The following is a 16,536-nucleotide window of genomic DNA, read 5'->3' as shown; positions in this document are numbered from 1 at the left end:
TGTCACTCTCTTCCATGATGTTACTCTCCTCCATGATGTCACTCTCCCCATGATGTCACCCTCCTCCATGATGTCGCTCTCCTCCATGATGTCACTCTCCCCTATGATGTCACTCTCCCTATGATGTCACTCTCCCCATGATGTCACTCTCTTCCATGATGTCACTCTCCCCATGTTGTCACCCTCCTCCATGATGTCACCCTCCTCCATGATGTCACTCTCCTCCATGATGTCACTCTCCCCATGATGTCACTCACCCCATGATGTCACCCTCCTCCATGATGTCACTCTCCCCATGATGTCACTCTCCCCATGATGTCACCCTCCTCCATGATGTCACCCTCCTCCATGATGTCACTCTCCTCCATGATGTCACCGTCCTCCATGATGTCACCCTCCTTCATGATGTCACTCTCCTCCATGATGTCACTCTCCCCATGATGTCACTCACCCCATGATGTCACCCTCCTCCATGATGTCACTCTCCTCCATGATGTCACTCTCCCCATGATGTCACCCTCCTCCATGATGTCGCTCTCCTCCATGATGTCACTCTCCCCTATGATGTCACTCTCCCTATGATGTCACTCTCCCCATGATGTCACTCTCCTCCATGATGTCGCTCTCCCCTATGATGTCACTCTCTTCCATGATGTTACTCTCCTACATGATGTCACTCTCCCCATGATGTCACCCTCCTCCATGATGTCGCTCTCCTCCATGATGTCACTCTCCCCTAGGATGTCACTCTCCCTATGATGTCACTCTCCCCATGATGTCACTCTCCCCATGATGTCACTCTCCTCCATGATGTCGCTCTCCCCTATGATGTCACTCTCTTCCATGATGTTACTCTCCTACATGATGTCACTCTCCCCATGATGTCACCCTCCTCCATGATGTCGCTCTCCTCCATGATGTCACTCTCCCCTATGATGTCACTCTCCCTATGATGTCACTCTCCCCATGATGTCACTCTCTTCCATGATGTCACTCTCCCCATGTTGTCCCCTCCTCCATGATGTCACCCTCCTCCATGATGTCACTCTCCTCCATGATGTCACTCTCCCCATGATGTCACTCACCCCATGATGTCACCCTCCTCCATGATGTCACTCTCCCCATGATGTCACTCTCCCCATGATGTCACCCTCCTCCATGATGTCACCGTCCTCCATGATGTCACCCTCCTTCATGATGTCACTCTCCTCCATGATGTCACTCTCCCCATGATGTCACTCACCCCATGATGTCACCCTCCTCCATGATGTCACTCTCCTCCATGATGTCACTCTCCCCATGATGTCACTCTCCCCATGATGTCACCCTCCTCCATGATGTCACTCTCCTCTGACTTCCACAGTCACTGATCTCTTGTTTTTTCTTTCATTATTGATTCCACTACTGTGACACCAGATAAGATCGTCTCCTGACCTCCACCGCCTCATGACTGTTTCTCTCTCAGTAAAATTCCCTTTCCTCATCATCTCATCAGGATTTAGCATCAAATACTGGAGATCAACAGGCTGAATGAGATGTAAAAATATTGACGAGGCACTTTGCATTGACCATTTATGGTATAAAGAGGGCGGGGCCTGAACTGTCACCTTCCAGGTGGACTGGATCTAGAAAAGGAAAGTGTGTGCAGGTGTGTGTACGCACCGTTTAATAGATCAGATTTTTTTTGGTGCACGCCATTTCCTGCTTTTGGGCGCACAAACATTTTTAGTGGGAATCCTAGGAATGTTTTATAGATGAGGCCCCAGGGCTCCAACACAGAAACCACACGGGGCATGGACCACAAAAGGTATATACTTATTTATAAACAGATACGATACAAATATACTTTCACCACGGTATAATATTCACTATATTTGATGCATCAAATACCCAAAAAGTTGGAGCAGTTGACCATTGGGCTCGTTCTCTTATGAAAAGTTGCTAATTTCAACTTATGACTGAAATTCCAACCAAAGACTGATGAAAGCGACTCGTTTGTCAGTGACGCAGTGTTTCTGTCCCGTCCTGTGATCTGAGGTAAGTTATATGTTGAAGCCTGCTTTCTGTTTCATTCTGTCTCTGTAACGGGGCAGATGATCAGCGGGCCGTCATTTCGCCCCGATTTATTGGTGCAGGGGCTAAAAAATGGATGGATGGTGTCAGGAAAACTGTCAAGGAAGGTGTAGATGAGAACCCGGGCCTCCACATTGTAGAAGGACACCAGGCCTTTGTCGCAGTCCACGAAGATCCCCACCCGGGAGGGCTTGGCGGTGACGGCCAGGCTGGTGGCGGGCTCGGTCCTGAAGGCGTAGTCGTATTGGTCCCGCAGGCTCAGGAACCAGTAGCCATGAGCCGGGCTCACCGGGATCTTACCCTTACGGTTGACAGACCGGCTCGCGACACCCAGGTCCCAGTCAGTCTTTTCTCCCACCTCCACCTGAAGAGGACAGCGGAGAACACGCTTTTAACCACCAGCAAGACAAGATTACTTCTTTCTTTTGTTCCAAGTTTTATTTATTGAAATTTCAAAGGTGCAATTGTACAGTTTTACTGGTCAGTTGTCATAGTCTGTGATCGTTCCTTCTTTTGTCTATTTATTCTTTCTGGGGTTGGGGGGTAATCACTCAGCTCTGCAGAGGGTGCCTATGAACTCACCTACAAGCTGCAGGCGGAGTCGCAAACCAACTCTCAAGCTGCAACTTCTGCTGCTTACATGGCAATTTGGCTTACTCAGGTTTGATCGCCTCCCCCCCGGGGTTTTACCCCTGCACTTTGTTTAAACTTTATATTGAGGGAAAGAGGGGTTGTATCCAAGAAGATACAAGCGTTTAGTGTTCCCTTAGGAATGGGGTTTATTTAGATTGTTGTCCTGAGTGAATGTAAGTGTGAATGGGTAGATGTCACCTATTTTATTTTTCGCTCTCCCCCACTCCTACCTCCTCATGCTCTGCTCAGGTATGTCAGTGAAAATTTAAGATATGAATGAGTAGTAGGAACCCGGCCTGGAGTGGCTAATCGGGAGGACCGGGACAATTCCCGGTGGGCCGGTCTCATATCTGGGCCGCTATAGGGCCGGTGTTCCCTTTTTTTTTTTTCCCAGCCGGTGTTTTTCTTCATGGCACTAGAATCTAGATTGATCACACGCTGTCAGTTGATACCATGTGGTTTATACCTTTTGAAAGGAGGCCTCTGATTGGTTCATAATTCTCTGACTCAACCTGATACGTTCAAATGCTGAAGCAGAGAGGAGGAATTTAGAGGACTTTTCTTTCCAAGATGAAGAAGAATTCTATCTGCAGAATCCACACAGGTGGTTTTAACTCTATAAACCTATCATCTCCTTTTCATCTCCAACATGTTGACACATGTTTGATTCTACACATCATTCATGTTTTCATTGAAGATATAAATCTAGATGATCCTGTTTGTTCCCTCAGCAGTTTAATTCAGTGTGACTGTGACGTAGTAAAGTGTTGGACTGAGCTACAGGAGGCCTGCAGAGAACACATAAGATCTAATATTCTATTAAAAACTAAGAAGAGGAGAAAAGAAACTATTTCACAGTTCAGAGTTTACAGCTGCTCAGTTTAGGCTGCAGATAGAAGCAACGTGGAACTACAGGGGGAACAAACAAGGACATGGAGTGAAGTTTGGAGTGAGGGGAGACTGGTACTGGTACTGGTACTGGTACAAGTACAGGTACTGGTACTGGTACTGGTACAGGTACGGGTACAAGTGAAAACCATCACCAATGAAAATAAACTATTACCTTAAAAGAGAAAAGACAACTTTTTAACAAAGAGAGAAAGGACATAGGAATCATCAGCAAAAACATCAGGAAGAAAAGGAAATATTTTACTTTTAAGAAGCAAAATCTACACGTCACAATGTAGTATTTAGTAGAATACATTAGAATGCACCATTTAGGGTCTATCTCTATCTATCTATGAATTTAATCATTATTTTGTGACGTTGGTGGAAGAAGTAAGAAAAACATTTGTGTTACCAAATATACTAAACAATACCAAATCCACCCTCTCAGCAGGTAGGTTTAACCTTAACCTGAGAGATGAAGAACAAATTGCTGGCATTATTAAAACATTAACAAACTCAAAAACAAAGGATATTTACAACATGAGTACTTCTTTTCCCAAAACACACAGCAAAGTATTAATAAAACCACTGACTCATCTCATTAATCTTTCCATTAAGTCTGGTTCATTTCCAACTGGCTGGATAAAAGCAGTGGTCATACCAGTATTTAAATCAGGTTGTCATGACGATAGAGCTAACTACCGCCCAATCTCCATTTCACCGGTCTTATCTAAGGTCCTTGGAAAAGTTGTCGCAACTCAGCTGATGGAGTTCCTACAAGACAGTCAACTTCTCCATCCTCACCAGTTTGGCTTTAGACCAGGCGACTCAGCTGAGAGAGCAAATTACTGTCTAGTGGAAAATCTGAACCAGTCCTTGGATCAGGGTGATGTGGTGGGAGCTGCATGTCTTTACCTTAAAAAGGTCAACCAACACTTACGTTGATCTAAAATGGTATCTTCTAATTGTTCTCCTGATACTATAAAATGGTTCCCATCATATCTCCAGGACAGAGAACAGAGTGTAAAAGTTGATCAGAACATATCATCTTTGTAAACAATCATATGGGCATAGTACCACAAGGGTCCATTCTTGGTCCTTTACTGTTCAGCCTCTTTAGTAATGATCTGCCGTTCCAGTGCCCAGCAGCAACATGTCAGCTTTATGCAGATGATGCTGTTCTATATACAGAGGACAAGACTCCAGCACAGGCTGCACACCTCCTGGCTTCATATATGGTGGACATCCTAGAGGGGCTCATCCAGAACCATCTACTTCTGAACCTCCAGGAAACCAAGACATTAGCTTAGTGACAGAATCTAAATATCTTGGAGTGGTATTAGACCCTCAACTCACATTTAACCACCACATGAAGAAGATATCAGAAACAGTAAAAACCAATCTGAATAGTTTTAAAGTAATCAGACATTACATACCACACCAAGCAGCCATACTGTACTCCGTGATATTCTCTCACATATGGTATTGTCTGACAGTACGGGCTCAAGCGGCTCCTTCCAGAACACATTTGGGTCTTTATACAATCAAACTCTTAAAGTCCTGGATAAAAAACCAATTAGGTGGCATCACTGTAAAGTAGGGATGTCCCTAGGGTCGATATTGGTGATTTGTGAGTGATCGGGAATCGGCAAATCCAGCCGGCACCCCGCCGATCTAAAAAAAAAAAAAAAAAACTTTTTCCCGTCAGCTGCCGTAAAGCAGCCCCATGTGCGACCTGCCGTAAACTGAGGTGAGCAGCCTGAAGCCACTGAGAGGATCAACCAGCAGTCTGGAGGGAGTTTAAGGTGGATAACCAAACCAGTCCTGAGAGGTGGAGCACCAGAGCTTCACCACAGTCTTGAGAGGTGGAGCACCAGAGCTTCACCACAGTCCTGAGAGGTGGAGCACCAGAGCTTCATCACAGTCCCGAGAGGTGGAGCACCAGAGCTTCACCACAGTCCTGAGAGGTGGAGCACCAGAGCTTCACCACAGTCCTGAGAGGTGGAGCACCAGAGCTTCGTTTAACACAACTAATCTGATAAGACATCTAAAAAGTAAACATGCGGTGGAGTACGCTCAGCAAACACCATCATCCGTGGACAAAAGATGACGTAATGGCCCCCCTCCTCCCCCCACCGCTCCGCTACGTCACCTAATAACCAGAACAATCAGGGACTACAAGCTCTGGTGGAGCTGCAGAAGCTAGAAGCAGGTGGAGCGGGGCCATAGACCTATAAAACTAGAGTTATATATAAGTTGGTTTATGTGTTTATGTGCAGAAGTCTACTTCTAAATTTCTATGTGGTCTGTCTTCTTCTGTGCTTTTGTTGTGTTTGTGAGTCACAGCGCCCCCTAAAGGCAATTGGGAATTGGGTTCTTCTGATTGGTTTTACTGAATACTGTTTATGTAGTAGTTTTTTATAGTTTATATGTTAGTCAAACTGATTCACTGGGTTTCATTTTTATTTATTTTTTATTTGCTACAAAATGCAGGTGAAGTAGTTTAAGTTAACATAAATAAGAGAAACAAGACTGCAGAGTGTAACTGGGTTTTTGTTGTTCTGACTGAATAAAGTTTAAATAAGTTCTTAAGTCGTTCTGAGAAGAATTCTGATTCAATAAGTGAGTTTTACAATAATTTCTAGGTAAACAGCTTCTGCCAATAGTACTTTTAGCTTCAGACATCTTAATTGCTCCAAAAATACACTACTGAGTATCTTTGCAATAGCAATATAAGTATCGGATCAGGAAAGTCTCGGTATCGGCCGATACTCATTTCTGAAAAATCGGATCGGTATCGGGGGCCAAACAGTGTGATCAGGACATCCCTACTGTAAAGCCATCAAAAAGTATAATTTACTGAGTTTCGAAAGTTTCATCGACCTCTGTTTTCTGAAATTAATCTTCAAATGCTTCCATAAGTCAGCACCAGAGCCACTCTATGGTTCTGTCCAAAAACAGCACAGCAGCAGAGTCAGCGCCGACTGTACATTAGAAAAATCATTGAATGGACCAAGCTAAAGACAACAGAGTCGGTTACTGTGAAAAGCTCAACAGGAAGGCAAAGGAAAGATAGCATGAAAAATCAAGAGGAGTTAATGGACTGGATCTGTATGAGCATCAGAGTCTCAGCATACGTTTTACCTGTCGCTAAACTTCCAGCACTGATGTATTTATAATTCTTGGATTTAAGTGTGAGTTTCTCCGCAACATGTTCAGCAGCTTCAGATCACTGCAGCAAGAACTGGAGATGTTCACAGTGGATCTGAAAACTATTGTCTGTTCAAAGGTTTGCTCCTGCTGCTACTGGGTGCATGTTTGCTAGTAGCATAATGCTAATGCTACTACTGCTCCTGTATGTAAGTCTGCTGTGTGCTACTGTTAAAAGCCTTCTTACTGGTATACTGTTACACAGTGGGCAGATCAACTGTCTATTGCTGCTATCATGTCATTCGAGGCTCGTGAGGCTGCGAGACGTGACTGGAACCATTTTTCTTCCACGCTGGAATGTGACAGAAGCCCATTTCCTTGCTGATTTCATGGCGGCAGCTATTGCAGTTGACAATGCAGCAAGTAGTCGGCATTTCGGAACTCGGCAGTCTGGACTGAATTCAGCCTCGTCTATTGCCTCGCCTCTGCTCCCTGTTTTGTTTGACTTGAGTTCCCACAATGCTTTGTGTTCAGCTTGGGGGAATGTCATTGGTGAAAACACATGAGCAACCTCTACTGAGCGGTTGAGCTCAATGTGTCTGCAAAAACATGTTGATGGTATTTCTTTATATGTTTTTAAAAGCTAGTAACAGGGAATCAGGTGTGCATGTGAAGGTGTGATTGTTGCTGTGTTTCTCTGTGTTGTGGTGGACTCGTACTTTATCCAGATTGTCTCTTTGTCCACCGTCGACGGATTATTTGTCAGCCTGAGCAGACGCGTTTTTGAAGGCCTTAGCATACATAACTTTTTGTGAAACTGCACATTCGTCAGGTCTGGAAAAAAAACCTGATAATTTGAGGGAGTTACACATGTGACTTGCAAAATGGCTCAACGGTGCCACCTGCAAAATTGGAAATAGGTAGCCCCAGCATCTTGTTTCACTGAGAGCTACGAAAATCATCACACAAATGTACCAGGCCAAGATGAACAATCAACTCTCTTACGGCCATACCGAAAACTCAACCGGAAGTCGGATATTTGGAGGAAAATGGCGGATTTTGGTGAATTCTTGCCCAAATGTACTAATTTTCCAGAGCGAACTCATCCCAGGAGGAAACTCCAATCGACTTCAACTTGGCCTCTTTTGATAGAAAGGGGCTTCAAGAGCAGAAGTTATTAAAATGTCTCGCAAAAGTTTCAGGGCGTGGTCATGAAACAGGACGTGCAGTGTAAATCGGCTGAACGTGGTCAGATCGGTCTCAAATGTCTCTGCTCAGGAGAATCCACCTACCTCCCAGTAGTGGCGCCCCGAGCTGAAGCCCTGGTGGGCGAGCACGCACACCACCCGGTCGAAGCGCTCAGGGTTTTCTGGCACCAGTTGGTGCCGCTCCCCACATCGCACCTGCTTTCCGTCCTCCGAGATGGCAAGACGAGGGTGGGCGGTGCCGGGATCCAGAGTGATGTCGGCTGGCACAGAGAGAGGCAGCCATGGTTAACAAGAATAACCTGGAGGTCAGGAGCACCTGGAGGTTCAGGCAAGTCACTCACCTGCGTATTCCTGGACCCTCCTCACCTCTGCATGGACACAAACACACCTTCCCATCAGCTCAACAAGAACACAAAGCTTTCACAACAAGTTTGTGTGTGTTTGTGGACAGAACTCTTACTCATGTTAGGTCGGGGGACAGACGCATCGACGGAGGATCTCTGGCCTGGTCAGGAGAAAATACAACAAAACTTTTGAATTCATCTTGGAATCATTCAGAATTTGTCATTTTAGACATTTTCTGTTTTGCCACAGTAACAAATGACATGTTTGGATCGTTCTCCTGGTCCATGTGGTTGTTGAACCGAGGAACGGCTTTTATTCAACTGTCTTTTAAATTACTGCTATTGGTTTGGAATGTCCATTTAAAGGATTTAATCTAAAATCTAAAACTCCCTGCACATCACACACGTTGGAAATTAAGCTTGGAGATATGAAGCTGTGTAATTTTTCTTAATAACTCAGGACTACGGTGGCCTGGAACTGCAAAACACTATACAAACGTCAGAAAACACTTCCCAATTCACCACAACACCACGGAAACGTGTGGTAGCTGTTGACAGCAGGTTCATCACTGATTGGACGTGCTGCCAGGTCTCTCTGTGTGTCTCACCTCGTGTTTCCAATTAACCAATGTGCCACAAGTGTCCACCCCTTCCTTGTGTATTTAAATTCCTTTCCCGCTGTTCTTGTCAGAGAGCCTCTGGTCAGCTCTGTTGGCCGAGCATGAGAGTCGCAATCTCAAGGTAGAGGGTTCATGTCCCACGCCCGGGCGCCACCTTCCTGTGGCCTCACCACCCGCAGGAAAGGTTCTTAAATGGTGCAACGTGATCTGGGTGCCAGTGCTCAAACTGCCACCCGGAAATGGATAAGAGGGAGAAAATGGATGGATGTTCTTGTTGGATTGTCTCGTCAGCATGTCTCGCCTCTTGTCATCCTGTCGCTCCTCTCATCGCGGCCCCCTTGTGTTCCCTGGACTTTGTTCTAATAAACCTGGTTTTTATGGAACTGGCTGAGTCTGTGTTTGGGTCAACCCTGACACTGATTGGGCAGAAGCCCAGTCCGTCTCTGCAACAGGAAGTCATTCCTGCTTGCTGAAGCACGGCCCGTTGATAAGAAACTGTCTTCCATAGTTAAGAGACAAGATATTTAGTCCTCATTGTGGCCTCCAGCTACTGACGGCTGGTTGAGGCTTCATTGAAACTGATAGTTCATTTTAAACATGCTTCATTATTCAAGGCTTCAATGACACACAGGACATCTCGTGGTTCCTGTTCAACTACACTAAATAATTGTATGGCTTGTTGTGGACATAATAAAGAGTCACTGGCAGCAATCCAATCAGTGACGACCCTGCTGTCAGGGTCAGCAGGTGCCACACGTTTCTGTTGTGCTGAATTCTGAAACGTTTTTTGAATTGGGAAGTGTTTTCTGAAGTTTGCAGTGTTTTGCACTTCCAGGCCACCGTACAAGACTGAGTACACAATAACAAAGAGCATGCATACTATACAAGGTACCGGGTCCAGTTAAAAATACCTTTTAAAGAAGCTGTTTTCAAGTGTTAGCTAGACATTTCAGAAACACATAGATAAGAATGTTTCTTCTTCTTTTACATGTACAGATGGGAAAACAACCGATCCTGTTATTTTATGCCAGTTTGAATGTTGTTGATATTTCAGCTCTCGAAAGTGAACTTTCATCACTCTGGTGTGTTCAATTCCAAGCCAATGGGATTTCATCTTGGCTCCAGAAATTAAGAAAAACTATTTTTACATTTATCATTTTATTTAGTGAGATTTTCTTCTCAACTTTCTTCTCAGTTTTCCAAACAGTAAATCGGAATATCTCAGCTTTGTGGATACCTGAGAAGGGAAGAGCAAAACTTTATGCAAACTGAATCACCTGTGTCACTTCAGTTATTATTCATTCATATTTATCTTTATCTACTTATTTTTCATTGGTCATTAGTCAAGGGGTCATAACAGTGCTGGATGTGAATAATATGTAACACACAATGTCATCTCGCTTCCTTCCACTTTTGGACCTTATCAAAAACAGCATTGTTGTTGTTTTATACCTTTATGTAAAGAAAATAATACAAGTGAATTTTTTAGAGAATGGTGAGTTGATTGAGTTGGACATGATGCAGTGTTCTTCTGAATGAAACGTACAGACTTCTGGCAGCTTGTGCATCTCCACCTGAAGCTTCTCGATGGTCTGATTGACGCTCCGGAGAATCTCTCCTGAGGTGAGCTGAGAGGAGATGGAGACGCTGGACCAGGTCTTAGTGGGAGGAGGGTTGGACAGTGAGGGGAACGTCTGCAGGAAAACACCAAAAAACATCATTTAAATCACTCCAGGAAAAGTTTATCCTCACTTTGACAACACTTGTTTAATCCTGAATCACTTTAACTAAATCAAAATATCTTGATGAACAAAACAGCTTAAAGTCCATATTTTTGGTTTCTTTGTTTTATTTTGGATTAAGTTTTTGTAATATTCACGCTCCGCTAGCTGGCTACCTGACAGGCTAGTTAGCATCGACATGAGCTAACGGCTAACATGATAACTTGGTTCCGCAAACAAATGTGGCGTTAGCAAAAGTATGCGATCTACCGAGTGTAGCTCTAGTTTTCTTAAAGTTTTTTTGGGGGGACAATATCCACTCTCGCTGGCTAAATAAAAGTCTCCGCACATTCGCCATCTTCTGAGAATTTTCTACAGTACCCTGCTGAGTAAGGCTCAGGGGGGACAGACATCTTGTTGATGTGATAACATGTTGATGACATAATGACATAACACTTACAATCACCACACCGATCCAAACGCCTTCCAACAAGAAACCGCTGTAGAACCAAACCAGCCTGAGAGGTACTTTACATATATAATCATAAATTGATTATCCAAAATACATCTGCAAAAACAAGCAAAAGAATGAAGAATAATGACCCCGATAACATCCAGTCCGATCACGTTCACACGGCAGGTTACATTTGAAATGATCACGCAAAAATATCGGATCCAAGCAGAAAATCGGAATTGAGCATCAAGACCTGCGATGTATCCCCCGGCCAGCTCAGCTGGTAGAGCAGGAGACTCTCAGTCTCAAGGTAGAGGGTTCATGTCACCGGGCCAGCTCAGTAGGTAGAGCAGGAGACTCTCAGTCTCCAGGTAGAGGGTTCATGTCCCACGCCGGGCACCACCTTCCTGTGAGCTCTCCACCTTCCTGTGGGCTCTCCACCTTCCTGTGGGCTCTCCACCTGCAGGAAGGTTCTTAATGGTGCAATGTGATCTGGGTGACGGTGCTCAGACTGACACCCCCACCACCCGGAAACGGATCAGAGGGAGGAGATGGATGGATGGATGGACCTGCTACTGGGGTCATGTTTGCTAGTAGCATTAGCATTATGCTACTACTGCAACTGTATGTAAGTGTTGGGATCTCACCAGACCACAGGAGATTTGGTTCGATCTTCATTTGTTATGATACGAGTTCATGACATGTGGTCTGAGCATCACACTGCAGGGAGGACATATATCTTACTAAACATCACAATGAGCCTTACTCCATATGAGTGAGCCCGATCGACTCCCTTGGCTCATGGGCTATGTAGTCCCATTCAAATCCTCCCCCATTCATCCTGCAGACACTGACGGCCCCGTGCACTCAGCCAGTCGCCGATTGGTAGTGGCCCCAGGATTTGACACCTTATCACCTTATCAAAGCGTCTGGAGAGACTCTCAGACGTCTTGCTCTGTGACCACCGGGGAGAAAGGAGCTGCATCCCAGCAGCTCAGCTGTTAGCTCATCCTGCTAACACCAAAGGCCTGCAACCGAAGGCCTCAACTCCTCAACTCCTCTCCTGACCGACCACGAGGGTCCGAACTTCCCCAGATCCAGAGACCAGCACCCAGCATCTGATCTCCCATCAACCAGGGAAGACCAACCGGTTCCTCCAGGATGAGACCAGGAAACGACACCTCACAGAACCTCTTTGTGCTTTTTCCTCAACAAACAGGAAAAACACCACAGACCTGAGCGACCAGATCCTCTGGTCTGGACAAGGGAACAACCAGGAGGCTTCAAAGGAAGACTCTCCTGAACCATCAGCTTGGTCTTCTTCTCCCGAATCATCAACTTGGTCTTCTTCTCCTGCTGAACTCAGCCAACCACAGGTAGCAGGAGGAGCTACCCGCTCCAGAACCAGCAGCTTCTCTCCAGCCTGGACAACAACCAAACTCCTTCTTCAGAGACGTGAAGGAAGTGGTACCAACCACCTGGGTGAATCCCTGAGATTAGTTCATCCTGATGCTCTGTATAGATGTTTACCTTGATGAAGATGAGTTGATTCTATCACAGTGATTGAGTTCTATTGATGATGATCTCAGTAGTTATCAACCTGTAAACCAACGTTAGCTCTGCCACACACACACACACAGGGTCTGCATGCTCATCTTGACTTTACTAACTAGTTAACTACCAGTCCTTACTTCCAAGTGTGATTCGCTGAATTCCACCATGTTGGCGAATGGCCTGGGCCAGTGGTTCATTATAGGAAGCAAATAGTGTTGGACTGATGCAACCGCCCCCTCTCGTCCCCTGTTCCAGTGTGATTGCTGGAGATCCATTGATTTCTATCCTCACCGTTGGGTTCTGGTAAAGTGCTTTAATTATAATAAACAATTGTTTATTTTTATTGTTAATATCAGTTGTGCTTGTGGAATACAATTCCACAAGCACAACTGATCGAGAGCGAGCCGACTGAGTATGTGAGACCGGAGGCGGGACCAAGTCCAACCCGAGCAGCAGCAACGAGACAAGGCAGCCGTCGGCCTGAAGAGTAGCATTCTGCACCCGGCGAGCTTCTCTACTTCAGCCCATCGTCATTATCATGAAACTTAAGTAAAACTAAATTCATGTTATTTCGGAAAACATGTGCACAATTCAAGGTAGATGGTGTGGAGATCGGGGGAGTTCATGAAAGTACGTCTCTTGGCTTTAACACATTTTCATGTCGTTGATCTGTGTTGCCACCGTCACTAATTGTCATCTTAGTTTCAAGCTGTTGGTAAACTTCTCGTTTGAAGTCCAGAATCTCTTCTCTTGTTTTAACTCAGACTGAACGTCACAAATCTGCTTACTTTTAAATTCAAACCCCGTGTGTGCTGCTGCGTCGTTGCCATGATGATTTTCCTCCGTCGGCGTGTTTTCTCCAATTTGTGCACAATTTAAGTCCTTCCCTGGTTTATCCAACGTCCCTTCGTCTTCCTTCAAATTCCTCACACTTGAATAATCGTCTGTGGGGTCTTAAAAATTCCAACTCACGGGAGTGCAGTACTCAACCTGCCATCTTGCTCTGTACTCAACCAGAACTGCTTCTGCAGAAAATCTCCACTTCTGAGTCTAGTTCTAGAATGTTCTACTCCTCTGAGCCTGGTTCTGCAGGTTTCTTCCTGTTAAAAAGGAGTTTTTTTTCTTTCCTCCATCTCCTCTACGTGCTCATGTGGGATTGCTGGTTGTTCTCTGTAAAAGTGCCATGAAAAGAGTGTTGTGTTTGGCACTATGCAAATAAACTTGAATTGAAATAGCCTTGAATGAATAGACTCGGTTTGGTACAGTTGAGTCAGAGTGGGACAGCCAGAAAGCTCTCGGAGAGTTCTGCTTGTTCTGACGGTTCTGGGATCTAATGTTGGGTTCCAGTTTTTCTCCCATCAGGACAACAGAGATGGCAGATGCTTTAGTTTCTTTCTCTGGTACTTTGCTTAGAAATCGTCAAATAAATGCTATGAAATTGTTGGGCCTGGCCTCCATGCTCTCCCCCTCTGGACAAAAGGGTCGGGGGGGGGGGGGGGGGGATGACCAAGTCTCTTTGAGAACAAAGAAACATGTGGTTACCACTGGAAAAATTTGTCATTGGTCACGTGACCCCCACCAGGAGGTCAATGGCAACCCTTCCCTGGAGGACTGCATCCCTGCACCTCACCACCAGGGGGCTCCATCAACTCTGTCACACTCACGGTCTGGAAACCTGAGACCAGCCCAAGGAGATTGGGTAAGAAGCAGCCTGGCACCACAGGGTGCCTCAACATGACGCGCAGGTATAAAAGTCCGACCCATGAAAATACACCATCTCCAAGACGGATTTACGTTGATTCAGACGAGGACACAAAGAGCCGCGTGTTAACGGGAACGGGCCCAGAACCTTTGAACTTGCTGGACGAGCTGTGGGATTACTTATTCATTTGTCTCTGAGCCACGTGATCAGTCGCATGTCTAGTGGTCGCATGGGTCATCGCATTTCCTCTTCACGTCCACCTGGTGGACGCATCGAGTCATTGCGCTCTCCCTCTGCGTGCCGCCGCATCCGCCTAGTGGTCGTCATGGTCACCACACTGAACCCGACGCCAGCCTCCCTTTGGTGGACGTTCGAGGTCATTACACCGACTCACATCGACCCGCAAACGTCTGCCTCCACCTGGTGGACGTTCAAGGTCGCGACACCCATTCACCCTCATTGCTCCAGACCCCCCCCCACACACACACACACACACACACACACACACACACTCTCTCTTTGTACATAGTGTTGCTGTTTAGTAGATTAGATCTCTGTGTTAGATGTCGTTTGCTACTTGAATGTGTTGATTTATGAGATGATTTCAGAATTATTTATGAATTAATACATTTTGTTAATAAACTTCTGTTAGCTGAATTGTACGCTTCTTGGTGATTATTGTGTATTTATTGTTGACAATTCACTGGTTTGTAACAGTCTGTGCTCAGATCTCACGCCTTCCCTTTTATTTAAGATTGTTATATTTTTACACAGAAATATTAACTAACTTAAATAAACTTTTTACAAACGAGACTGATATTTTGGTATTAGCTATTTCCAGATTATCTGGTGGTGCCCCGATTTATTATTATTAGATAAATAATGAATTTCTTCAAATTAATAATTTTTCATTAAGAAATTATTTTTGATAATTTATTAACTTTAAGTAATTACTCAATTACTTCAGGAGTTGTTAATGAGTAAATGAGTTTGCTTCATTAAGAATTTTAATTTTTCATAAATTACTTCCAGTGATTTATTATTATTTATTACTTTCTGTTATTAGCATTAAATTACTGTAAGTAATTTAATGCTAATAACCAACCATAAATCCCAACATAATGCATCAACTGTCTGAAGTTGTTCGCTGAGTTTTATTGTTTTCATGGTTCAGTTCTTTGAACTAGTTTCACGTGTGTGTTCGTCATCATCCTATCGATGGACTCCCTGCAGCGTTACCTTGAGAAAGAACACGTAGTCCTCAGAAAGAGCAGCCTGGTTCATGGTTGCTCTCCTCTTCTTCAGCTCCGTTATCTCCACCTCCAGTTCCTTCAGCAGACTCTGAGCTCTGGACTCTGCTGCTCGGAGATTCACCTCGATCACCTGCCAGAAACCAAATCACCCTCCCCATGAAGCCGCCACCTCACACACTTTAAAGACTCTTGTATTGGGATGTTTACCTCCAGGACTTGATCTTGGCAGCACTCCACACTGGAGATGAGTTTAGTAAAAGCACAAACGACTTCGTCCGTCTCTCTCTCAGTGGCATTCTGAAAACGGGACCAAAGGTGAGTCTTTGAATTGTGATGAATGTCACACTGCTGAGTCCCTTAAGAAAAATAAGAAAGAAGACTCACAATTCAGTTTTAACAGACTACATAACTGAAAACTTGCCAGATATTTCAAAGCATCATACAAGTAAGGGAAGAGTTATGCCAAAAGCTTTCTATGAACTTTCAAAAGATTTGCTTCCAGGCAGTTCTTTGAATTTTGCATCAAGTAATAAAGTAACATGTTGCTGTTATGCTACTACCTGTTAGTAATAGATTACTAATAATGTAATAATAATAACTTCTGCTGAAGTTTCAATTGTTGCAGAGCTGCCGTCTCTGTTTACTGACGTAGTGTCTTATTAATATCAATATTGGTTGAACATGTACAAGTGTTGTTTATTTGTAATTGAATGCCATCAAATAGTGGAACTGCAGCTCTGTAAATACAACTGAATAATTGTCAGCTGTGTAAAACCAGGACTGAAACCAAGTAACTGACCTTGAACTCCTGAATGGAGGTTTGGATCTCCTCCACTTTCCTCTCTCGTTCACCGATCAGCTCTTTCAGCTCCATCTCTGTGATGCCTAACCGAGACTAGAGAACAAACACAAAACACACTCAGCACAACGTAACGC

The 16,536-nt window shown here is 44.7% G+C and overlaps 1 protein-coding gene across 3 annotated transcripts in view; it reads right to left on the bottom strand.

Moving 5' to 3' along the window:
* Positions 1-1,803: 1,803 nt before the first annotated feature.
* LOC308109581 (E3 ubiquitin-protein ligase TRIM7-like) overlaps positions 1,804-16,536 on the bottom strand; it is a 36,618-nt gene continuing 21,885 nt past the window's right edge. The window contains exons 4-11 of one of the 3 annotated variants that reach the window (XR_013935335.1): positions 16,400-16,495; positions 15,808-15,897; positions 15,587-15,730; positions 10,463-10,610; positions 8,413-8,457; positions 8,294-8,320; positions 7,905-8,212; positions 1,804-2,461 (exon numbers count right to left, since the gene is read on the bottom strand). Coding sequence is in view for 2 of the 3 variants with exons in the window: in XM_080463248.1 (XP_080319374.1) it covers positions 2,069-2,437; positions 8,037-8,212; positions 8,294-8,320; positions 8,413-8,457; positions 10,463-10,610; positions 15,587-15,730; positions 15,808-15,897; positions 16,400-16,495 (1,095 nt within the window). In the remaining variant the exon portion in view is untranslated. Of the gene's footprint in view, positions 2,462-3,891; positions 5,589-7,904; positions 8,213-8,293; positions 8,321-8,412; positions 8,458-10,462; positions 10,611-15,586; positions 15,731-15,807; positions 15,898-16,399; positions 16,496-16,536 lie in introns of those variants that run through there. The other 2 variants (XM_080463248.1, XM_080463249.1) reach the window with 2 other exon arrangements.

The sequence above is a fragment of the Lipophrys pholis genome (assembly GCF_963383615.2).
Source record: "Lipophrys pholis genome assembly, chromosome: 5".
Lineage (NCBI taxonomy): Eukaryota > Metazoa > Chordata > Actinopteri > Blenniiformes > Blenniidae > Lipophrys > Lipophrys pholis.
This window is presented reverse-complemented; position numbering and strand designations above follow the sequence as displayed.